The sequence below is a fragment of the Lupinus angustifolius genome, chromosome LG03, assembly GCF_001865875.1.
Source record: "Lupinus angustifolius cultivar Tanjil chromosome LG03, LupAngTanjil_v1.0, whole genome shotgun sequence".
Lineage (NCBI taxonomy): Eukaryota > Viridiplantae > Streptophyta > Magnoliopsida > Fabales > Fabaceae > Lupinus > Lupinus angustifolius.
In genome coordinates, this window is record NC_032011.1 from 807,437 (window position 1) to 830,931 (window position 23,495).

The 23,495-nt window shown below is 31.7% G+C and overlaps 5 protein-coding genes and 1 non-coding gene across 8 annotated transcripts; 1 reads left to right on the plus strand and 5 right to left on the minus strand.

Annotated features, from left to right (window-relative positions):
- On the minus strand, positions 271-4,259 carry LOC109342782 (histone deacetylase HDT1-like). Of its 2 annotated transcripts, none has more exons than XM_019580777.1 (10): positions 4,144-4,259; positions 3,773-3,846; positions 2,087-2,307; positions 1,872-1,891; positions 1,745-1,783; positions 1,501-1,661; positions 1,235-1,300; positions 1,020-1,110; positions 581-707; positions 271-489 (listed from the first exon to the last, which is right to left on the minus strand). In XM_019580777.1, exons 1-10 carry the CDS (start codon positions 4,154-4,156, stop codon positions 435-437), a joined length of 867 nt encoding a protein of 288 aa, XP_019436322.1. In that variant the 5' UTR covers positions 4,157-4,259; the 3' UTR covers positions 271-434. The 2 variants fall into 2 exon arrangements, with proteins under 2 accessions (XP_019436322.1, XP_019436321.1); XM_019580776.1 differs by lacking the exons at positions 3,773-3,846; positions 4,144-4,259 and adding exons at positions 2,391-2,464; positions 2,762-2,877.
- LOC109342784 (uncharacterized protein At4g22758-like) lies at positions 5,507-7,193 on the minus strand. The gene is made up of 2 exons (XM_019580779.1): positions 6,564-7,193; positions 5,507-5,993 (listed from the first exon to the last, which is right to left on the minus strand). The coding sequence occupies exons 1-2, from the start codon at positions 6,937-6,939 to the stop codon at positions 5,758-5,760; spliced, it is 612 nt and encodes a 203-aa protein (XP_019436324.1). The 5' UTR covers positions 6,940-7,193; the 3' UTR covers positions 5,507-5,757.
- On the minus strand, positions 11,239-12,377 carry LOC109342506 (putative phytosulfokines 6). Of its 2 annotated transcripts, none has more exons than XM_019580481.1 (3): positions 12,248-12,377; positions 12,081-12,154; positions 11,239-11,608 (listed from the first exon to the last, which is right to left on the minus strand). In XM_019580481.1, exons 1-3 carry the CDS (start codon positions 12,342-12,344, stop codon positions 11,498-11,500), a joined length of 282 nt encoding a protein of 93 aa, XP_019436026.1. In that variant the 5' UTR covers positions 12,345-12,377; the 3' UTR covers positions 11,239-11,497. The 2 variants fall into 2 exon arrangements, with proteins under 2 accessions (XP_019436026.1, XP_019436027.1); XM_019580482.1 differs by having other exon boundaries at positions 11,243-11,605.
- TRNAL-AAG lies at positions 14,515-14,595 on the plus strand. Its single transcript has one exon. It is a non-coding gene; the product is annotated as a tRNA-Leu (tRNA).
- Positions 17,136-18,626, minus strand: LOC109342785 (arogenate dehydratase/prephenate dehydratase 6, chloroplastic-like). Its single transcript, XM_019580780.1, has one exon. It carries the CDS (start codon positions 18,401-18,403, stop codon positions 17,144-17,146), a length of 1,260 nt encoding a protein of 419 aa, XP_019436325.1. The 5' UTR covers positions 18,404-18,626; the 3' UTR covers positions 17,136-17,143.
- Positions 22,030-23,311, minus strand: LOC109342789 (60S acidic ribosomal protein P2B-like). The gene is made up of 4 exons (XM_019580783.1): positions 23,172-23,311; positions 22,978-23,067; positions 22,355-22,587; positions 22,030-22,266 (listed from the first exon to the last, which is right to left on the minus strand). Exons 2-4 carry the CDS (start codon positions 23,063-23,065, stop codon positions 22,240-22,242), a joined length of 348 nt encoding a protein of 115 aa, XP_019436328.1. The 5' UTR covers positions 23,066-23,067; positions 23,172-23,311; the 3' UTR covers positions 22,030-22,239.

Below are 23,495 nucleotides of genomic sequence, written 5' to 3' on the forward strand. Positions count from 1 at the left end.
TGTATGTATGAATTTTATACACTATCATTGTATTATTCATCATTGATATTTAATTATTGTTGACTTTTTAAAAAAAGTAATTCAAATGAATGGTGGATGATGAAACGCATGTGTATAAATCTTAGAATTCCAAGTTAGAGATTACACTACTATCACAGGCCGACAGCATTATAACCTAGTCCTACCAAATTTGAATGGCATTATTTTTAAGAAGCTTAAAGAACTACTAAAATTTGCATTCACATTAAAATATTAAAAAGCTGCAAAACATAAAACACAATAATTCTAGGATTTAATTGATGAGCAAAAAAGGTCAAACAAAACTTCTAAAACATGGGTTCATCTGAAACACTAAAAAAGACTACCAGGCCAAAAGGCAAAGACATACACATAATGTTCCTCAATACACCAATCAGGTAACAAATGCATTATCACTAACCATGTTTAGCCTTGTTGTGTTGTTGCATACCATCTTCGGACTTGAAAGCCCTATATAAAAAGCAACAAAAAGGGTCAATCATAATCCAAAATATGTATCCTATTCAACAAAAACAAGCTTTGGAATTAGTTAGAATCATACTTTTTACAACTTTCGCAACTAAATTGTCCGGCAGACTTCGGGGTTTGACCCTTAGCATCACTGTTGGGAGTCTTACTGGCTTTCTTCACGGGGTGAGGAGTGTCTGTATGTCCACCTTTCTTACCATCTATATCACAAATGTAAAGAATATGAAACTGGCATAACTGCATGTTAAGAAGCTATATATTCGGCACGTGTGACATGACACCTAAGCAAACTCCAGTTTGTGCATTTAGATGTGATATTCATACACATAAGCAAGCAAATGAAAACATCATTCATAAAAATATAGCACTGAAAACATAAGATACATTATATTCACATCGATTTGTCACTAAACAAGGCATCCAAGAAATAGTACGAGACATCAATGAAAAAAGGACAGTGCGTGAAATATTATGATATGAGAAGCAGCAAAAAAATGAATACACAGTCTCACCTGTCTTTTGAGGAGTGGCATTTTTAGCTTTCTTGTTAGAGACTGGAGTTTTTGAAGCAGAATCACTGGCCCTCTTTTTTCCAAGTTCAACCTTCATAACATAAAGTCAATTATAGAGATTGTGAAGTTAAGCCATCACACAACCGTAACCACAAGGCATTATTGTACAGCATAACAAAATAAAATAAAAGGACACAATAGCTATTGGCCATTACCTTCTTAACAGGGGTCTTTTCATCATCATCGCTATCACCTTCCTCATCACTATCAGCATCATCCATCTACAATAATCAACAATTAAGAAGGTGCAATAAAGAAACCTTGAACAAGGGCAGTAAAACAAAATATCAAACCAACACAAAAATCCTCAACAAAATTATGACTTTCAGCTGTAGAGAAAATGCACCTTGTCCTTGCTACATAAAAAATTACAAGAAAAATCACCGCAAAACATGAAATGAATCTCAGTTAACTTATATACCTCATCATCAGAACTTCCAAAATCAGCATCCTCATCAGAGTCATCAGAATCATCTTTCTTGGGATCAGCAATCTTAACATGTCTTACTGGCACACCATTCTTGGCATCAGCCTTTTTAGGGTCAGAAACCTTTGCATCTTCAGCTTTTGTTACAGAAATTCCTGTAATAAGATAATTACTAGTTAGGCACCTGCTTAGTAATACACACAGCCAACAATAAATCTCAGGCTGAGAAAGCATCTACCGTTCTCTTCGGTTGGCAATGGAAGATCCTCATCAGAATCTGTTCAAGGTCATACACAATGCAAGAAATGAGCAATCAACAAAATCAAAAAGTAATCAAAAGTTTAAGAAAAATGTTTGAGACTCACCAAAGTCATCCTCTTCACTAGTGCTAGCATGAAGACAACATAAGTTAAGGAAAACATGGAAGGATATTCTTTTGCAAAAAAATTAATGACAGGCACACATTCAGATAAAAACTCTAGTGCCATTTGGGTATTAAGAAATTAGTTCTAAAACCCCAAAAAAATAAACAAGATTAAACTATAATAATTCAAAATAATATCAATAGTGTCGAGGATATTCTTCCTCGTCGGGAATAAGTGCCTTGTATCCACAGAAAAAGACACTAGAACTCTTCGAACTGTGGGATAGCTCAAACTCCTTGTCGAGAACTACTTCAAGAGTTGTCTGAGGGATTTTATCCCTGGAAAGTGTTCCCAACACAATTCTCTGGTCACCAACTTTCAAGTGAAGAACCACAGGTTCATTCGCTTTGTCTTTCTTAGATTCGCCAAGAGCAGCCTTACATATCAAACAAACAAACATGTCAGGAATATTATTTGTCTCAGCTGAAAACAAAACAACACAATAACACAAAAAATCACCTGAGAAAGATGAACATAGGCCTCAATTTCTTCTGGGTCCACCTTAACAACCTCACCAACCTTAACCTCAGTACCTAAATTAGAAACAAATATATTCAGAATACAGTGTAATATGTCATAAAACATACACATTGTATTCAATAACTTACAAAACATAGTACATAGGCATGCATGCCACGCAGATTATAAAAAATAATGAAAAAAATAAAAAATTATGTTCATATCATTATCATTATGACAAATAAAAAGAACAACTGTGTTTGAACATACGAGTGTGTTTTTGCATAAGTATAAGCACAAATAATCATCATTAGTATATAAAAATAGCAGTGAAAAAATCAGATAAGTAGAAATGAGAGTGGAGAGGTTACCCCAAAACTCCATTGGCGGATGAGAGAGAAATGCGATTAGGGTTTAGGGAGTGGAAGGGTTTTAGTGAGAGGAACAATGATTGAAAATGGTTACAGTGAATCAAAATTATTGGTTATTAGTTCTGAGCGGGCTTAGAATTCGGGCCTGCTATAACATTATATATTTGATGGGCTTTTCGATCAATTAAATCTCGATATTTATTCACTCTTTTGTGTCACTCTATGTGTCGGGAGATAGATATGAGTAGTTAGAAAATTATTTTAGCAAATATGTCACCAACTATATTAGGTGTTAAATGTGTTAGCATTGATGGCTAAAGTCATTCACAAATATAAATACTCAAATTTGTATAAGTAATTGCTTTTGGCTCAGCCAACAGCTTTGATTAAATAAAGGAATCTGTTACACAGTATAGCAAGGAACGATTCATAAGATAAATCTCCCATTTCCTCGTTTCTATCAAAACAAATTTTGTTAACTAATATAAAAATATAAAAATATTAGTTTCTATTTTTATAACTTTTATTCTGTTAGATGAACATAATAAAATGGGGATAAAAGTTAGGATAGATGATTTTTTGTTCTGATGTGGTAATTTTGAAACTATAGTTAGGAATAATAATCAATTTGATGTTGATGGTAATTGGTTATATGAAGATCTAAAGTTAATGTTGCAATTAAGAACAATGTCCGAGTAATATAAGAATTTAATAATGATTTAGCTCCATATTAGATTTGAGAGTGGGTTGAAATGTCATCAAAAATAAAATATTTTCAATCTTAAAAGAAGTGTTTTGTACTAATTTGTAATACAAATAATCAAAATAATATTAAATATAAATTTTATTTTAATGATTTTACATTATATCAGTTTCAAATTCCTAGTTATTTATTTTATTATAGTAACCCAAAATCGCCAAGAGCAGCCTTACATATCAAACAAACAAACATGTCAGGAATATTATTTGTCTCAGCTGAAAACAAAACAACACAATAACACAAAAAATCACCTGAGAAAGATGAACATAGGCCTCAATTTCTTCTGGGTCCACCTTAACAACCTCACCAACCTTAACCTCAGTACCTAAATTAGAAACAAATATATTCAGAATACAGTGTAATATGTCATAAAACATACACATTGTATTCAATAACTTACAAAACATAGTACATAGGCATGCATGCCACGCAGATTATAAAAAATAATGAAAAAAATAAAAAATTATGTTCATATCATTATCATTATGACAAATAAAAAGAACAACTGTGTTTGAACATACGAGTGTGTTTTTGCATAAGTATAAGCACAAATAATCATCATTAGTATATAAAAATAGCAGTGAAAAAATCAGATAAGTAGAAATGAGAGTGGAGAGGTTACCCCAAAACTCCATTGGCGGATGAGAGAGAAATGCGATTAGGGTTTAGGGAGTGGAAGGGTTTTAGTGAGAGGAACAATGATTGAAAATGGTTACAGTGAATCAAAATTATTGGTTATTAGTTCTGAGCGGGCTTAGAATTCGGGCCTGCTATAACATTATATATTTGATGGGCTTTTCGATCAATTAAATCTCGATATTTATTCACTCTTTTGTGTCACTCTATGTGTCGGGAGATAGATATGAGTAGTTAGAAAATTATTTTAGCAAATATGTCACCAACTATATTAGGTGTTAAATGTGTTAGCATTGATGGCTAAAGTCATTCACAAATATAAATACTCAAATTTGTATAAGTAATTGCTTTTGGCTCAGCCAACAGCTTTGATTAAATAAAGGAATCTGTTACACAGTATAGCAAGGAACGATTCATAAGATAAATCTCCCATTTCCTCGTTTCTATCAAAACAAATTTTGTTAACTAATATAAAAATATAAAAATATTAGTTTCTATTTTTATAACTTTTATTCTGTTAGATGAACATAATAAAATGGGGATAAAAGTTAGGATAGATGATTTTTTGTTCTGATGTGGTAATTTTGAAACTATAGTTAGGAATAATAATCAATTTGATGTTGATGGTAATTGGTTATATGAAGATCTAAAGTTAATGTTGCAATTAAGAACAATGTCCGAGTAATATAAGAATTTAATAATGATTTAGCTCCATATTAGATTTGAGAGTGGGTTGAAATGTCATCAAAAATAAAATATTTTCAATCTTAAAAGAAGTGTTTTGTACTAATTTGTAATACAAATAATCAAAATAATATTAAATATAAATTTTATTTTAATGATTTTACATTATATCAGTTTCAAATACCTAGTTATTTATTTTATTATAGTAACCCAAAATGTTTGACACCGCCTCATATAGTTTGACATTGTTTTCTTCCAGCAGAAGGTAGCATATGCAACTCTCCCACTTCAACATATTCTATTAATGTTCACAATTTTGTGTAACTTAACTAATCCTGATTAGTATAAACAATATTTAGGGTTTGTTTGAGAGTTGAATTTTGAAGAGTAAAAAAAAAAGTTTAAGAGTCATCTTATTTTTTCTTTCATTCTCTTCCAAAATTTAACTCTCAAACAAACCCTTAAGAAACTCAATAAAACGTGTTTAGATGAACCAAAAAAAGCAAAAACATATATTAATCACAACACGGCATCAAAGAAAGTAATATTTTTAATATTATAAATTATATATTCATAACAATAACAATAAGAAGCCAAGCTATCGCTTATATCAACTTCTATGTCTTTTCATGCTTCTCATGCAAGAAAAGAACACACTAAAAATGTAAATAATAATAATAATAGTAATAATTTCCCAAAAGAACTATGAGATATACCATGTGTGTTTGGATATAAAACATGCAATTTTACAGTGCATGCACACAAATCTCAAAATTCTTTACTTAACAACCTATCTTTTTGCAAGGAGAATTTCCTAGATGCTCTAATGGTAAAGATCTAAGAATTTTCCACTTACATTACAAGTATAAAAATAGCCAAATCAAGCAAAAGGATTAGCTTGAAATAATAAATATCATCATGGTAGCATGAAATGCATGAGCTTGAACCAACCAACAAGGGCTACACCACGATCCCCACCATGGCTAACTTTGCTAACCTCGTTGGCACACGATGCAAATGGTTTTGTCAGGCTACCCTCCCTACCACAACCACCACCACCACCACCACCTTCCACGGCAGAAGCAGGCTTTCTTGGGCACAGGAAGAAGTTTCTAGATCCAAGCTCTATCACCTTCTCCTCCTTATCCAAACCTAAGCATATCACAGACAGAATATTAAATATAAGGAAAGTGAATATAATATTTTTAAATAAAAATGTATTTTCTCCATGAAATAATGTTATATTTTGTGTTCTATCAACCAAAAAAAATAATGGGTTTATGAAGGAATATATGCTCATTTAGTTTCTTATTAATTATCATAATAATACATGAGAATAAAATATCATAAGATAACTTTTTTTTTTTGTGGTGATGATATATGTCCAATTTCATTATTTTCTACAAAAATATAAAAAAACTAAACAAAACACTAGGAGCATTATTCTTTTAATATATTTAAGTATTTGTCGAAATATTATTGGATAGTGTAGAATCATTGAAATTTCTTTGGTACTACTAATGGTGTCTTTTAGTAAGGAATTATCTTTCGGTGTTAATAGTTGTCGTTATCACTTCCAAAAATATCGTAATCAGGAATTGAACTATCTACGTTATTGATCATTAGAGGATTTGGATTATAACCAATGAAATTATAAAAAATAAAAACAATATAATAACAATATTAGAAGATAAACAGTGTTATAGAAAATTTGATACTCACTTTCTAAACTAAACTGAGAATAGTGAAGATCGAAATCAGAGGCCTTCATGGAACCCAAAATTGGACGGCGACCTTCTTTCACGTACTGCCGCAGCGTAGCCGTCACCAGATCGCCGACGACAGATTCCGGCCTCATCAGCACCTGCACAGGGACAAGGCTCCCCAGCATCGTCACCTTCAGCAGCACCTTCGACGGTTGTCTCGGCAGCCCCTCCGGCACCACCGCTGCGTCATATTTGTTTCCATATGAGAGAAGATCCGGGACAGTCTTCGGACGGCGGAGCTGGGCGGCGGACATCGCGTTCTCGCCGTGGAAGGATGACGGTTTCTCACTCAACCTTCCGTTGTTTCTGTGGTGGCTCTTATAACTTGGCATCGATAAGGTAAAGAATAGAAATATATATATATATATATATACAGAAAAATGAAAAGGGTAAAATTGGAATTTAAGGAGTTTCCGACGATGGGTAACGGTGAAAACCGATCGCTGTGAAAGAGCTTGGGCTCTGCGGTTCACACCGACCGGAAGCTATCATAACAAGAGGGGTACAACTGTAAATTCACCAGGGCGGTGAATGGCATGGTCAAGTTATAAGAAAGGGAAATGATTTTAGTTTGTGAAGAATCTGAACCTTGATTACGAATTTATATAATAGTATAAAAAAAGATATTTTTTAAAATATAAAGAAAAGAGTGTGACTGGTTATAGGCGGTTAAGGAAGATTGCCTTAGGGTTTTGCGGAGAACCGCGTAACGGGGAATTTGGAATTTGGGATTAGGGATTGGGAGGTTTACCGTTGAAATAACGGGATTTTAGGTTGACACGTGTGTGGACACCATTCACTGGAATTTCCTTATTGTGAAACGTGCGTGGAAGTTAAATTGTGGCAGAAAACAATGGATATCACTCGTTCATTCATCAACTGTTTTAAATTGCAATATCTGATTAGGGTTGTGGTTACTATTATTGTGATTATGGTCATTGTGATTGTTACGGTATGAATTATTTTGTGAGTAAAAACATATTTTTGACATTTATGTTATCTGATGTGGCCCAATGAGACCCAAATGCGGTCCAATGCAACTTGATGTAGTCTGATGCTGCCTGATATTGCTCGATACGGTTGCGTTGTGGCCCGATATGGTTGCATTGTGACCCAATACGGTCCAAATACAGTCTGATGCAACCTATTTTGATCTGGTTATTGTAATTCAGTATCACACCATAATTGTAGTGTGATGCGATTGCGGTGATTATCGCAACCACAATATTGAGACCGCATCACGTGATGCGGTCGGCATGAATTCATGAAACTAGAGTATGTTGGACTAATCTCTTAAAGTATTCTTATACTAGAATATAATTTATTTTATGACCCAAGCATGAGACACCCGGGTTGGATAGCATGTAACACCTATGTCCAACTTCAAATAGGTAAGGATCTATCCTTCTCACAACTTTGGAACCTCTTGGGTTTAGGGAAGAATTGTGAAATGTTTAAAAAATTTAAATTGTAACTTTAAATAAAATGTCCTATACTAAAGAAGTAAGAATAACAATATAATACAAAGACAATGTCCAGTTTCCACCAAACATCAAAGACTTTATACCTACTTATTAAATAAAATAATAATTTTATTTTAACAAATTTGCACAAATTCTTCCATTTAATTTATATAGTACTGATAATTATATTAATTTCACTAAATATCTGTTTCCATTACAAGAAGTGCTCCCTCCTTTCCTCTAGTGCACACCACTAACCTAGTATGGGATTGGAATGCAATATTTAATATATTACTTATGCACTGTGGTGTGGTTTAAGTGAAAGATTAATATAACATAACACTATGTGGCCATTTTCACTCCATCAAAGTTCATACAATTATTATATTTTATTTTATTGTACATTCATAAAATATCTCAGCTTTCATAATCACCTTTATTCAAGATAAATTATAACTTGGAATCTGGGATCCGAATATGCATTCTCACATGTCCCATGAAACTTGTCACCCTCCATTTAAAGCAATGAATTTAGATTATTATTATTCCTCTTAATTATTTTTTCTTTGTAAGTAATCAAGTGAAGAAGAGATATTTTAGGGATCATGATAAAAACATGTTTTTTTTTCTCTTTCTCTTTTTTTTTGTCTAGAAGTGTTAAATTATGAGAACCTTTTGAAAAAATGGCCTCGTGACCAATGAATGAAAATTGTCTATGATTAAACACAAGGGGTACCTTGTCCCAATGCTAATTTTAGTTTGCTAAAACTACAAGTCTACAATCATTTGATGTAACATTTCAACAACTGTTAGAGCTATCTTTTTTACATCATTCTTGGTGTATGATGATACATAAATAAAAAATGCTCATAATATACATTTCATCTTCCTTCGAAAGATGTTGAGAAATCCTTATGATTGGTGAAATATTAATTTTCGATCTTAAATTCTATGATTCTCACAATAATATAAACAAAGGTGTAATGTCATACATTTTGATCTTTGATATACCCCTTTTGATCTACCTTTTTGAGAAAGTTTTGGTATGACGGTCTTTTTCAGCTAAATCTTTTGATTACCTTCGTTTTCTATCTAACAGAGAAATATAGAAACTGTTTGTGATTTGGTATGTTAGAACCATAACCATTATTTATATGTTAATCTATGCCTTTAGAATTTCAGTATATTAGTCTTATGCTAAGCCATAAGGCACGATCTTACCTTGACTTAATTTCCCATGTGATCAAACTTCACATATAAACTAATTTCATTCAGAGATTAAGATGAACAATAGGAAATATGTATTTCTTTCTGGCAAAGTAATGCAAGCAAAATGGCACACATAATCAATAGCAAACTCATTTTAATCAAAGAATAATAAACAATGTCAAAGTATATTTGTTTCCTAATTAGATTGATAAATCTAAAAGAAATTGCTCTAACCTCTATTCAAAGAAAAGAAATAAGTTTAGATCTTACCTTGATTCAAGATTTAACTCGTACAGGATTTGTGGTAGACAGGCAAGCCTTGGGATTGGGATCTGCTGTCCCTGATGATGTTCTGAAGTCTGTCTCTAACCCCAATTATAATGAAATAAAAATAAATAAAGTTATGAGTATTTAATTTTTTTAATTGATATGACATAGTATTATTGGTTTGAGACAAACTTTGGGACATGTATTGCAACAACATATAATTGTCTCAAGCCCTGTACCCTAGTTTCAACTTTCATCCGACCAGATAAGGCTTTCCAGAGCCTTGACATGACACCTGAAATTGATTTGTAACATCCATAATCTATGATTAAAACTTGTAAAGGCACATGCTCAAACATGTGTGAATAGTAAGTAAATATTTATTTTAGTCTCTTATATTTTTTAACCATACTAGTTTAGTCCTTCAAAAAAGGAAAGATTTAAAAGGTCATCAAATTTTTTAAATGTTAGTCAAATTAATCTTTATCAAGTGTTACAAAATATGATAAAAGAGATTAATTTGACCCACATTTAAAATTTTTAGAATTATATTAGGTTTTCTATTTTATGAATGACTAAACTGCTAAGGTTGAAAAATATGAAAGACTAAAATTAATATTTACTCTTAAAATATTAATCTAAAAATACAACAAAAACATATGTTGAAGCTTTAGTTTTTGAACAAATGAGAAGCGAGAGGATAATGAAGTGATACAAACTTTAGTACAACCTGGAACTGATATGGTAGATTTTGCTCGGAATTAGTATCATCTTCATCTTCTAGCAAGCCCATCTCTGCCTTCATTTCCTCTTCCTTCTCTATTGTCTACAACACACACCTGCTCCATATCCTCAATGCCTCTTCCACATTCACTTCAGCTTCTCTAAGTTCAAGTTCTTGCTCCATTTCCTCTTTTTTCTAGACTCATCTTTTCTTCAGCTCTTCATTCATTTTGTTTAGTTTATACAACCATTCATGCCATGTTTCCAATTCCAAGTAAAAGACACATCCATATGCTCTCCTTTTTTGTCTTTCAAGTCCAAAAAAATCATCAAAACCAAGGGGTATGAATGAAGGTGGTGTTGGGAATTCCAAATGTGAATGAAGAAGTCTCGTATTGAGCAAAAATGAATGAGTTAAAGATCATATAAGTGGATGAAGCCATAGACCTAATGTCTTAAGGTTTTAGCCTTTTAGGTCAAGATATGGTGTCAAACTCACTTGTATGTTTCTTTCACTTGGTCCATAAAAAAATGTTGTAACTCATTGATAAAGATCTACCAACACGTGGATACAAGAATAAACATACCCCATGCTCCTAATCCTCAACATAATTGATAATAAGTCCATTTGGTGTGTGAAGGAAGAGAGGGTCTTGGGTATGAAATAATAATTCTAAACATATATAAAGTATCCATTTTGATAAACTCACATAATGGTAATTCATTGTTGCATGATCAACAATTTGGATGTGTCCAATACCATACAATTAATAATTTTTCCATTCATATTGTGCTCTCTTTCAAACCAAATAACTTGTTTAGAGGTAAGTCTCACATCGCATATCTTATTGTTTTAAAAATAATTTAAATATATGTTGAGTTATTCCTCTCATTATCAATTGGTTTTAAGATGGAATCTTAACGCTTCTTAAGAATTAAGACTAACAAAATGCATATATAATTGCAAAGTTGGACAAACTTATGAGCACAAGATTACAATACATATATATCCTAATGAAAGCCATAGTTTCTCTTATATATATATATACTCAACATTTTTGTTATATCAAATAGATTATCCTATCAAATTAAGAAGCTTTTTTGCATAGCCCCAGTTTTGAAGTCAAAATAAAAACAACAAGGAGATATCTTATTTTAATATTGTCCAAGCTAAATTAAGAACACCATATCTTTGAAGTATAAAATAGGTAGATTTCTAGTTCTAGCTTCAAGGTTTATGGTGCTCTGTGTAGATGTAATCTATGTGAACTTCTAAAGTCATTCTTTTAACCAAACATTCTTCATCTTCACTATTGCAGTTCTCCATCCCCAACCCCTGCTAGATTCCAAGACAAACATAAATGTAAGGTAAAGTTGGCACTTAAGAGCATCCACAATAGTAATACAAAAATCGTTCTTAGCGAAATAAGCACGTTCTTCGTCCAAGTTTACTATTGGAGAGGTGTCGTTCTTATTCTTTATCTTGGAACGGTAAACTAAGTCAACACCATTCTTAAAGTTGTGAGTCAACATTAAAAAATGGAAAAAGAAATTGTTATGAGAAAGAGAAAATATAAATGTGGGGTAGGTTCGTGAGGTCAATTTAAAATTAGAAGTGATTTTGACTTAAGTTACTTTAAGCTGTTAAAAAATGTAAACAAATATAAAATAATGTTACATACTTAATACCAAGAAGAGAAAAGTATTGGATGTTTTAAGTATAACAAAAAAAAAATGCATTTAAACTTTTAATTTACTCATAGGGAGAATAAAACAAATAATGAACCCTGCAATAATATAATGATATATACCTTAAAAGATTTGGCTCCTTCCAACTCCAAATCAAAGTCTTCCCCTGAAACTTTTTGGAGTTTCATGTTTTGCTCTGAAGAAAACATTTTATAGTTGATAAGGTTGATTGAAGGGAAATATATAATTAAAAGTTTAATGGTGAGGGTACAAGATCCTTATTCCTTACCTTGTTCAGTGGCTAGTGGACGAGCACAGAGTATTGATGAGGGAACAAGGAAGAAAAGGAAAAGGAAAAGAGGTCCATAGTGAAAACTTAGGTTCATATTGTGTGCTTAAGAGTTAAGATTAGTGGGAGAAATGGGGCCTTGGGAGATGCAGAAATAGTGTGCAGAGGGGATGTATATATAGTGAGGGCTCATATCTTAGAATAGATAAGTTCTTGAAAAACTAAAAAATCGAACAAAATCTAATATGTAATGATGTATAATATATTTATCATTAAAAATATAATGAAATTGAAGTATTTGCCTAGTGATTCAATTTTCGAGTATATGGATAGTGAGTTCAACTCCTCTCCAATAATGGAAAAATCAGTATTGAAATATGAGGATGAGATTCTTTTTGAAAATTTCTTATTTATTTTTTAATAAAAAATATAAAATGTAATCATAACTGTTAAAATAATTTTTTTACCACATATTTTAATCATATTCCTGAACTCTCGAGTACTAGAGAGAATCGGCATGGCTTGTGTGCTAATTAAAGCATGCAAAACATCACCCTACATTCCTACTGCTCACAGTTCCCAAACTCTAATAAATCTCCACTTATAATCAAAGCTAGGGAAGTGCCAAAACCACCCAAAAATGTTGGCATAATATATTATATATTCTCCATCATCTTATTTATATATTTTTACCTGATATTTATTACTTTTTCTTTTATTTGTCCTTTACGAGAATATTATACTTCATCCATTTTAAAATAATTGTCCACTCATAAAAAAAAATGTTCCATAATATTTATCTACTTATAATTTTAAGATAAAGGAAATTTTATCTTGGAAACATAAATTTCAAGATAGCAACAAGTATTCACCCTACTTTTCTTCCTATCTTTTATTATCTCTCTTTTTGTTTAGATAATAAAATATGTCTTCATACTAAGAGATAATTAATCTTCTACAATCAGTGAAAAAGTGGGATACATATCTGCTGTCTCACACTTTGTGTCACTCCATGTGTTATGGACTTGTGATTGGTAAGAAAAAAATTAAAATTTAATTATTAAGTATTTTTCTGACCAATCATAAGCTCATGACACAATGACACATGCTATTAAAAGTGTGAGACAAAATATGTGCTCCCGTAAAAATGAGACATATGTACTATTTTGTTTAGCTTTAAAAATATTTTTGTAGTTATGATTTTAGTGGCCGGAAAATATAATTTATTTCCTTATACTATAAGATATTTTATTCCCTTTTGTTTATAAGCAAAATCGATTATACACTAATAACACATTTGTCTAATGTTTTAAAGCTCGGTTAGATTCTCATAATGAATAAAAGGTCAAGAATACAAACGAGAGTGACACTTGTTCGAAGATAAAGTCACATATCCAAAATGGATTAAATCATGACCTATAAGGTGAGACATATTTTTTATAATACAAAAAAAGATGATTATACTTAGTCATTTTGGAATTGAACCAACTATACATTAATAAGAGTAGTTTTAGTACAATAATACATAAACCTTATGTATGTTTATAACTTAATATATGTAACATTGACATAATCAAATTTTGATTACATGGCCAATTTTTAACCCCATTTCTTTAATCCGGTTAGTGCTTCATCAATAAGTTATGTGCATTCTAAAATATGGTATCATAAATCCCATTTGTCACAAGTGCAAGGTGTTATAGAAAATGGTGAAGCTGATCATAATTCCACTTTGGAATTTGGAGTTAGTGGGTCTCATTTCTGATAATTAATTAGATTACTAGATTATGCTTCTCTTTTTCAAGATATGAATCTTGCTCTGTCTCTTACTCCAAACATGAAACAATTTAAAAGAAATGTAATTGTTGGATTTGGCATAGGCATAGTTTTTTAAGGCTTGATTAAGTTTTAATGTGGGGATCATTTTGTCTTAAGTTTTGTATTTTTCTAAAAGTTAGATTAGATACTTGCAATTCCAATATATTATTAGATGTCTCTCCACGAGATTTATTTTTTTGTACTACTAATGGTATTTTCTTATTCTTTTGGCTAAGGAAACTTTTTTTGGAGTTCGTTATTGTCTCTCTTGACAAGTATCATTCTCATGAATTGAATTTTTGGTTTTTTTGATCACATGATGATCTAATAAAATCTTACACTACTAGATTAACATTACGAAAATTGTTCAGAGTATCTGCCAAATAAACAGATTTGAATGTTATTCTGAATGGAATAGGATTTATAATACATAAAACAATCACATAATTGTTGGGATGGCCGAGTTGGTCTAAGGCGCCAGATTAAGGTTCTGGTCCGAAAGGGCGTGGGTTCAAATCCCACTCTCAACAATTTTGTTATTTATTATTTTCAGTTGGTTGGGTAAATAGGCTTTTGTTAGGCATAGTCCATATAACCTCTTTTGTTTTACAACTCCTTTGGTCAAGCATTGCTTTACAACTCTTTTGGGGTGTGTGATTGTTGTTAATAGAAATCGAACTCTTAACTTGTTACAAGTTGATTTTTAGAGGAGAAAAATTGAATAAAAAGCTAAGAGTTATTTTATAAGTATATTTTATGACTATTATGTCTTTTGATTTTCTTTATTGTCTTCCAAAAATCAAATTTTCCAAAAAAAAATACTTCCCTAAGTTTGTAGTTGCAGTTCCCAACTCTTCTTTCCATTAATGGCTATGCACATGCTGCAGAACAACACAGATACATGAGATATCTTCTCATAAATATTTTCTTAGATATTATATTACTTGCTTTAATTTTCTATAATCCTAACACGAAACTCGCCTAAAAGTATCACACCATTGAATGAAGATTTTGCAAATATAAAATGGTAGAAGTTAATGTGGGAGTGGTGGCTAATGCATTGACCACAAATCACAAAAGGAACGTAACAAAACACATTTCTCATTTTATCACCTACCACTATAGCCACACCCCATTCTTCATCATGCTATTCCTTTCACCAAACCACTTCTTCATCAACCAAAGCGTTGATTCAAGTGGTACATGTTTAATCCCCTTAAGCAAGAACCCGGTTCCAGTCTTGTGGATGGAAAAAATGTTTATTAGGGGAGTTAGCCCTACGTAATTGTGGATGTTCCCGGCTTAGACATGATTGCCTCCAGTGCGAGGATACATGTAGGAAACAAAAAAAACCACTTCTTCGTCATTGTAGCAACAAGAAAACAATTTTAGCTTCTCTCACTTGCTACACACCATTATTAATCATCATTATTTACAGTATATAGTAGTATTACGAAGCTACTCACGTAAGAACAATGTGCTATTATGAGAAATGAGAATACTTAATATAGACTATTGGATCTTGATTGAACGGTTAAGATTAAAATATTTATACACATGACTATCATGTGACCAATAACTATATTTTAATCCTAACCATCCATGATTGGTTATAAGGCTTAGATTTATTGTTCTCACAATTTTTATACGAGAACGGTTCTCACTTAAGTAACTATCTATTACAACATTATTATTATATATAGTTACCTCTATAAATTCCTAAAAAAGTTTAAGAAATAATGCCATGATTTGTTTTTAACTGGAGGTAGGTGGGTTAAAAAGGAAGGTGGATTATAAAATGTTGAATTGGTTGGTTGAAAGGTAAGAAATAAACATTGACCAACCTGTGGAATAATGGCATGATTTGTTTTTATTTGACTTGTTCTTCCTTTTAGCAATAAATCTTGAATCTTCAACTTGAGTGAATTTGAATATGCTACATTTTGGGTTGGTGAGAAATGAGCATTGGGCAAAGGTTCCTTTATTTTCTCATATTCTCTCCCAACTCTTAAGACCTAGCATTTACGTTATTTGTATAAGCAATCTCACTTTCATGTGTGCAAGTTGTGGAGTTGTTATACTTACTTAAGAGTTAAGACATTGCTTTCTTGCCGCCAAGTTGTTCCAAGTTGTGCTCCATCACCTGCTTAATTCAGAAAATTATGACAACTAATACTAATATGAATGTAATATATTTACGGTTTAAATATTTATACACAATCAATATATCATCCACAATTCATTTAGATTATTTATTATTATTTTTTAAAAGTTATTGATGATTAAAAATAAGTTATGAATAACAATGTTAGCGTAAAACTTACAATATTAATGTATACATTTTCTCCTAATAATATTCCATATCCATGACAACACATAGTAAGCTTTGAAAAACAAAAACTATGATGATATATGAATGAGATCAGTTATCCCATATTTTTATCTCATGTCACATATTTAAAAAAAAAACATAAATTCACGTTTTTATATTATTTAATAGGATATGATTGGTTTGTGACACGTAGATAAATTTTTTTGGAGACATATGATCCTAGTTCGATGTTAAATATACATAGTAAAATGAGTGGGTATGCACTTACTCCAAGAATTGATGACTATGATGAAAATTAAATTTAGATCTCTCCTGTAGTAAAATTACCTTCAACAAATCATCATTACTTTCATAAAATGCTTATTGATTTTAAAAATGAAAAGAATAAACTAGTGAAATTCAAGGAAACAAGATTATCATGTTAAATTTGAAAATGGGTCTAATAACTTCAAAATTACTTGCAATAAGACATTCCTGATCACTTTTATTCATTTGCATATTGAGTTTTAGAAACAAACCAAAAATAAGAAAAAGACAAAGATTTAAAATGAAATACTTATATACACCATAGATTTCATTGTGACCCCATTATGTACAATGTACATATTCTCTAGGATACAGAAAAACTTAAAATTTGCCAAATTGAACAAACAAAACAAATAAAGTAAAACATAAGTACAATAATTAAATGATGATATTATTATTATTATTATTATTATAAAGTCTGTAAGAAAAGACAAATGATTCTAATGATGATCTCCAATTGAAGAGGAGGGATTCCATGGGGTCATGTCCATAGGATAACTACCCAATACCCTCAAAAACGACGTGAATTCTTGAACTTCTGATAACGCGTTTTGTGCTCTTACATCAGCCATAGAAGCTTCAAAATCAACGTAGAACAAATACTCAAAGTGTTTCGCAGTTCCCACGTTTTCATCATCAACAAGCCTAATCGGACGGTTCCTATGAGGCCTTGATTCGATCTTCGTTAAACTTATATTCCTAAACGCAAACGCTGAAAGAACTTTGAAAAGTACCGAAGTACCCTTATCGTGCGCGAAAACGATGCTCGTCTTAAACGGACGATCCGTTCTCGGAATAATGGGTTCTCGGGCGAGCATAACGAATCGGGTCACGTTATTCGGATCATCTTGGATTCCATCTGCTAAAACGTTTAAACCGTAGAGATCTGCGGCGCGTGCACTCGCAATCGCTGCGGTGTCGCGTAGATTGTTGTTAGCAACGAATTCTGCTGCTCCGGCAGTGTCGTCAACCGCTTCACGCGCCACGTTGAGGCCTAGTTTCGTGAGAGTGTGTTCACATTGGGAAAGAGCTTGAGGATGTGAAATGACTCGGGTCAAGTACTCTTTTCGGATCCCAGGGAGAGCGAGGAGGCAGTGGTGCACCGGGAGCTGAACCTCGCCGACGATGTGGAGACGGTGACGGAGGAGAAGGTCGTAGTTCCGGTGAATAGAACCACCGAGGGAGTTTTCCACCGGTAAAACCGCTCGATCTGCGATCCAAAGCTCCACCGCTTTAAACGCAACGTCGAACTGGTCACACGGAATAGCTTCACAGTTTGGATAAGCTTTTCCAGCGGCGGCTTCGGAGTAAGCACCGGGGACACCTTGATACGCGACTCTGAGTTGCGAACCGTGCATCGGCGCCGGAGATAGGTCGGAAATAGTCAGCGGCTTCGGTTGAAAAGGTTTGTCGTTTTTTTCTCCGACTGTTAGTTTTCCGTTAGGAAGTAGTTTGAGATCAGTGAAAGCGTTTTTATGATCATTGACGGCGGGAACATGATCGGCGGCGGCGCCGTCGTTAAGTTCCTGAGAGGCAACGTTGCTTGTTAAGATAGCACATGAACTTTGCCAATCGGATCTGGTTAACGGTTCAAAACCGTAAACGGATCTAACCGTTAATCGAGTCGGGGCAACCCGTTTCGGAGAAAATATGTGGTTGAGATTGAGTGTGTTAGAATAAGGAAACGAAATAGAATGCATATTGGGAAGAAATGGAGATAGAACTAAATTCAAATGAAATTCAAATGAGAAATTTGAAAAAACAAAAGGTAGAGTGTTAATAATGTGTGTTGTTTGGGAAAGTGTGTTGAATGAGTTTAGCTTTGAGTTATGAATTTGGAAAATGAAACTCAAGCTGAGAGAAAAGTGAAGGGTGTGTAATGGGTTTAAATATTAAAGGGAGTAGGTAGAGAAATGGGAAATGGGAAGTGAAGCTCAACTTACCAAATGGTTGGTGTCGTTTTGGTCAAATCCATCAACTAGCCTCAAAATTTCCCCTTATACATTCAAATGAGCAACAAATGGATGGATTTAAATTATGCTTTAAATTATTCAATATATTTACATTCAAACTTAATGTATGAATTTGTCTAATTCATGAATGACTCAATTTTCATATATTTAAATATATGAGTATCCAATAATTTGATTTTTTAATTAAAACTAAAAATACTTTTGAAGATGATAAATTTTAAAATCACTATTTCAATAAAAAAATAATACTTTGAAAATATGCATTTTTAAGTGATATAACATGTTTTTTAAAATCGCTCGGATCATTTTTTTTTTTTTTTCAAAAGGTGATTTTTAGAAATATTTTTAAAATGTGATTTTAAAAGTGTTTTTTTTAAATTGCCTTGTAAAATATTTTTTATTTTGAGTGTTTTTTAAAACCATCTTTTTTTAAAGTGACATTACTATTCAAATTCATTTATTACTAAAATTATTCATTAGATTATATCAATTTAAATTCATTAGCTCTAATGAATAAATTTATTTTTCTCAAATTTAGGTGGAATATGGATTGTGAATAATTTTGTCACCTTTAATACATATAATATGAATACACATTAGTTTAGGTATCACTTGTTTAACCCTTTAAAATTTGAGGTAAATATCTATGAACTATTAATGGAATAAATATTTATACATAATTATATTATCTATCATTTATTTATATTACTGGGTGATATAAATCTGAGGGTCTTAGGAAATGTTGTCTTCAACCTTACCCTCTGGCCATCTATATCATTAACATAATTAAACATAGCTAGTCCTTTTAACCTCATAAGAAGTATCAAGCACATGTGACCAGATGAAGCTTTTTTTTAAACAAAAGCTCTTACATTCCATCCTATGAATTGATGAATTTAATGTATTAAGGTTTTAGGTGAAAATGTGGTGTCAAATTTACTTATATTATTTTTACTTAGTTTATATAAAATTAATTTAGTCTATAAATAAAGATCTCTCATCAACTAATTTACTATAACAATGAATGTTTCAACCTCCACCCACCACCACATTTACAAAAAAAATAAAAGAATTGTCCTCAAAGTGTTAAACAGTAGTTGTAAAAAAAAGAATATTTGTCTACATAATAATGTATGTATATATATATAACCTAAATGACAAAATCCAATCTGTGAATAATATTAAGGCCACGTGGTCAATGTGAAACTATTATTCAAATACCAGTCTTAGCTGTTTATCATTTGTGTTAAACCTTGTTAATAAAAAAATAATAATATAAAGACATAGGTTGCTAATTTAATTGAATAAAAACTTAGGATATATATTAAAAAGTGCAAGGTTTGATCAAGTCAATACTTTTTATCTCAATTCCCATTCTCTCATATCCTCCCTTCCTAGTTCAACCAGATCTACAGGTTTTATCAAATAAGATACATAAATAGATTCTTGCACACAAAAATATCACCATGATTTCAAACCATGTGAGACCCAAATGATGCTTTCAGTTGAGGAGCTTTTCAATAATTTTGTGGATAATGCATGAGCTCATATAGGCCTCTTGTATGTTTAGCCTTTTTGAAAGTTCACATGCTTTGTCCTCACTTCTTATGTGCACATTTTGCACAAGTTGTTATAAAACACATCTTTTGTCTCATTATGTTTCATGAGTTATGATTAATTAGAAAAGTACTTAATAATTATTATATTTTTAGTTTAAGTGCATTTTATTTAATCAATTATATCTTATAACACATGAAATGACATATTATAGAACAGAAGATGTAATGTAAGGCGCCCCACTTGGCTTTTACTCCTTGAAGGTCATGTGCTACAGGTAACCTATACAGTTCTCCCTCAAATAATTTCAATGTTTAAGCTGGCCCTCAATGAATAGGAGTAATGGACCATTTAATAATTATTTTCAATATACATTATAAAATATATAAATGTATAATCAAACTTGTAAATAGATACGAATACTCCTACTTGCTGACACGTACAAATAGGTGTGAATGAGAACAAGTAAACACAACATGCCATGCCGCATCTAGCATAGCATTAAATGGGATATAACCTTCAAAGATGAAAAAATAATCAGCATTTCATTTATTTGATACCTTATCATAAAAGTGTATTATTCCATGTATCATTATTCATGATTGGTCAGAAAAATATTTGATCATTACTTTTTTAACTTAAATGACAATGAGGTGTCATGTTTAAACACAAAAATGTCGGCATTACCTTAACCTTTTTACCCTTTGGGATTATTTTAAAATGCATAATATTATTATATCGAGCACTACGGTTTTCACTTTTCAGTTTGCTTTAGTTTAACATCAGAAAATGTTAATAATTCTAATTCAAAGCGAAGAAATTGTATCTAAAAAAGGTTAAAAAATAATGAGTTGATACTGAAACACCATTGAAAAATATGAAAACTAAATATCCATTAAATTAAACTTTTAATTACGTGAGGGGATCCACTAACTACCCATCACATTCATCCATTTAAATCGCATCTAATAAGATTTACTAATTTTAAAAAACACATGTTTTGAAAATAAAAACGCAGAGTAAAAAATGCAGCAGCAGGTTCAAGCCGCTTATTCATTGCAGAAACAAAAGTCATATGAGCATTGACAATATATAAGTTTATTCCCTATCACATTATTATTTACCATTCATATTTAATTATTATTAATCCTTCAGAAAAAATAATTCAAATAAATGATAGATAGTTGTCCATGCGAATAAATTTCTACACTGACAGATAAATATTACACTTCAGTCATGTATATCCCATTTTAATATATGGTCATGTGTTCAAACTCAACGAAAACCTCACTCAAAGTATAACTAGAAAGTATAAACCCATAATTCTTAGCAATTCTTTCTCTGGAGCATGAGTTATAGGGATCCAAATCATGAATCACAAGGCCTATTTTTTTAATCCACGGAATCAGATCCTAATGTGATCGGTAATTAAACATAATAAAATAATTCAGTCATATACTACTATTCGTAAGAAACTATTTGATTATAAATTGTAAGTTTAAACTACTAGACTCAGGAATCACAATTCAGAAGTGATTCCAGTGGTACTTGAAATTCTACCTATACACTCTGCGATTGAAGGCCAAAAACAATGTACCCTGCCACTTGTATAGATGGGTGTACTCAAACCCCTTATGAAATTACAGTACATATCTTACAATTCAAAGAATAGAAAATACCATGCCCTATTGTAACTTTGAAAGAAAAAAATTCAGCCATTAAGAGGACCATGTTGATGGTAAATAATAGTTCCCAATAGTGTTATACTAGTATAGCAATGAAAAACATAAAATGAATGAACTTGTCAATAACTCAAGCAAATCAAATTCAAAACATTAATAATTATATCAGACAGTTGGATGACATTACATGGTCTCAATTGAAAGGGCAAAAAAACCCATAAAAACCTAATACAATATGTAACTCGAGCATCAAAACGTTATAAATGGGCTAAAACACTAACAGGAATTGCAAAAGACTTGTACTCATAAAGCACTTCAAAACTTTTAGTCGAATAAACTGAAGCCCATGTCCTGTTGAACAAAGATAACATATAATCAACACCAAAAAGTCATCAATATACAACATAACAACCAATGTTAGTGCAATTTTGAAACTTACATCATCTGACTCTTCCTTCTCTTCTACCTTCTTCTCCTCCTTTGCTTCGGCAGCAGGTGCAGAACCACCACCACCAGCACCTCCTGCAGGTGCAGCAGAAACAGCAACGGCACCACCGCCGGATGGCACTGAAGCCAATTTCTCTCTCCCACTAGCAATTAGTTCAACAATACTTTTGCCCTTAACTTCGTTCAAGAGAAACTCGATCTTCTCCGCCTCAGCCTCAGCTCCAACTATAACAATAAGCCAAAAACAAACTCATCAATGTGTGAAAACAACTAATAGACAATCCCAAATTCACTACTTCACTCACTTCATGGTCGATTTTTCCATTTATCAGCAACAACAGCAAAAAAAAACACTTAAATTCTAGAAAATACTTCATTTCCTCTTGCATCAAATAGATAAGTCAAAAGCAAAAACACCAAATGCAGAATCAATTTGGCATTTACAGATTAAAAAAATAATCAATTCTAATTGAGTAAAACATCAAACTGTCCATAATAAAAGTACATGTAGCACCAATTGTTCCTTCAAATAAAAATTGCATCAATCAATTAAAGTTCAAACATACTTAAAATTACTTAGAAATTATGAAAAAATTAAAAAAAAATTGATTAAACCTGAGCCAAGGATATTTTTGATATCAGCAGCAGAAGGAGTTTCGTTTCCTCCCAAAACGGCCAACAAATAAGCAGCAATAACCTTCATATCTGATATAAAAAATCAACGCAAAAATAAAAAAGAATAGTTAGTGATACCAAATCAAAATCAACAACATAGAATTGAAATTAGGTATTAGAGAATGAAAACATACTCGCTTGAAGTGATTGAGGATTTGAACTGCGATGGATTTTGAAGCTAGGGTTTCTTTTCGGCAGATAGGCGCAAAATGAAGCTCATTGGAGATATATATAACTACTAGGGTTTTCACTCTTGGGCCTTCTTTTTCTTGGATTTCCAGTAATGCCCTTCCTTTTTATTTATTTCTTAAATATGGAATTGAAAATGAAAACATAAATAAATAAAATGACATCTCTTTTTTTATTTAGTAGAGGAGTAAAGTTTTTTTGTTGAAATTGGAGGATTAAATGATTTAAATAACATAATAGGGTAAGAATATATACAAATTTATGATAAT

What these genes read in the sequence shown, in the direction of transcription:
- LOC109342782 (XM_019580777.1), bottom strand. An exon ending in TTGGAAGTTCTGATGATGAG is followed by an intron (nt 1,301 to 1,500) that starts GTATATAAGTTA and finishes TGATTATTGTAG; the next exon opens with ATGGATGATGCTGATAGTGA. An exon ending in TGCCACTCCTCAAAAGACAG is followed by an intron (nt 708 to 1,019) that starts GTGAGACTGTGT and finishes TTTGTGATATAG; the next exon opens with ATGGTAAGAAAGGTGGACAT.
- LOC109342784 (XM_019580779.1), bottom strand. Translation starts at nt 6,939, where the DNA reads ATGCCAAGTTATAAGAGCCACCACAGAAACAACGGAAGGTTGAGTGAG. An exon ending in TTCTCAGTTTAGTTTAGAAA is followed by an intron (nt 5,994 to 6,563) that starts GTGAGTATCAAA and finishes TGATATGCTTAG; the next exon opens with GTTTGGATAAGGAGGAGAAG.
- LOC109342506 (XM_019580481.1), bottom strand. Translation starts at nt 12,344, where the DNA reads ATGAACCTAAGTTTTCACTATGGACCTCTTTTCCTTTTCCTTTTCTTC. An exon ending in TCCACTAGCCACTGAACAAG is followed by an intron (nt 12,155 to 12,247) that starts GTAAGGAATAAG and finishes TGTTTTCTTCAG; the next exon opens with AGCAAAACATGAAACTCCAA. An exon ending in AAGGAGCCAAATCTTTTAAG is followed by an intron (nt 11,609 to 12,080) that starts GTATATATCATT and finishes CTTGGAATCTAG; the next exon opens with CAGGGGTTGGGGATGGAGAA.
- LOC109342785 (XM_019580780.1), bottom strand. Translation starts at nt 18,403, where the DNA reads ATGCATTCTATTTCGTTTCCTTATTCTAACACACTCAATCTCAACCAC.
- LOC109342789 (XM_019580783.1), bottom strand. Translation starts at nt 23,065, where the DNA reads ATGAAGGTTATTGCTGCTTATTTGTTGGCCGTTTTGGGAGGAAACGAA. An exon ending in CAAAAATATCCTTGGCTCAG is followed by an intron (nt 22,588 to 22,977) that starts GTTTAATCAATT and finishes TTATTGTTATAG; the next exon opens with TTGGAGCTGAGGCTGAGGCG. An exon ending in AGAAGGAAGAGTCAGATGAT is followed by an intron (nt 22,267 to 22,354) that starts GTAAGTTTCAAA and finishes TTTGTTCAACAG; the next exon opens with GACATGGGCTTCAGTTTATT.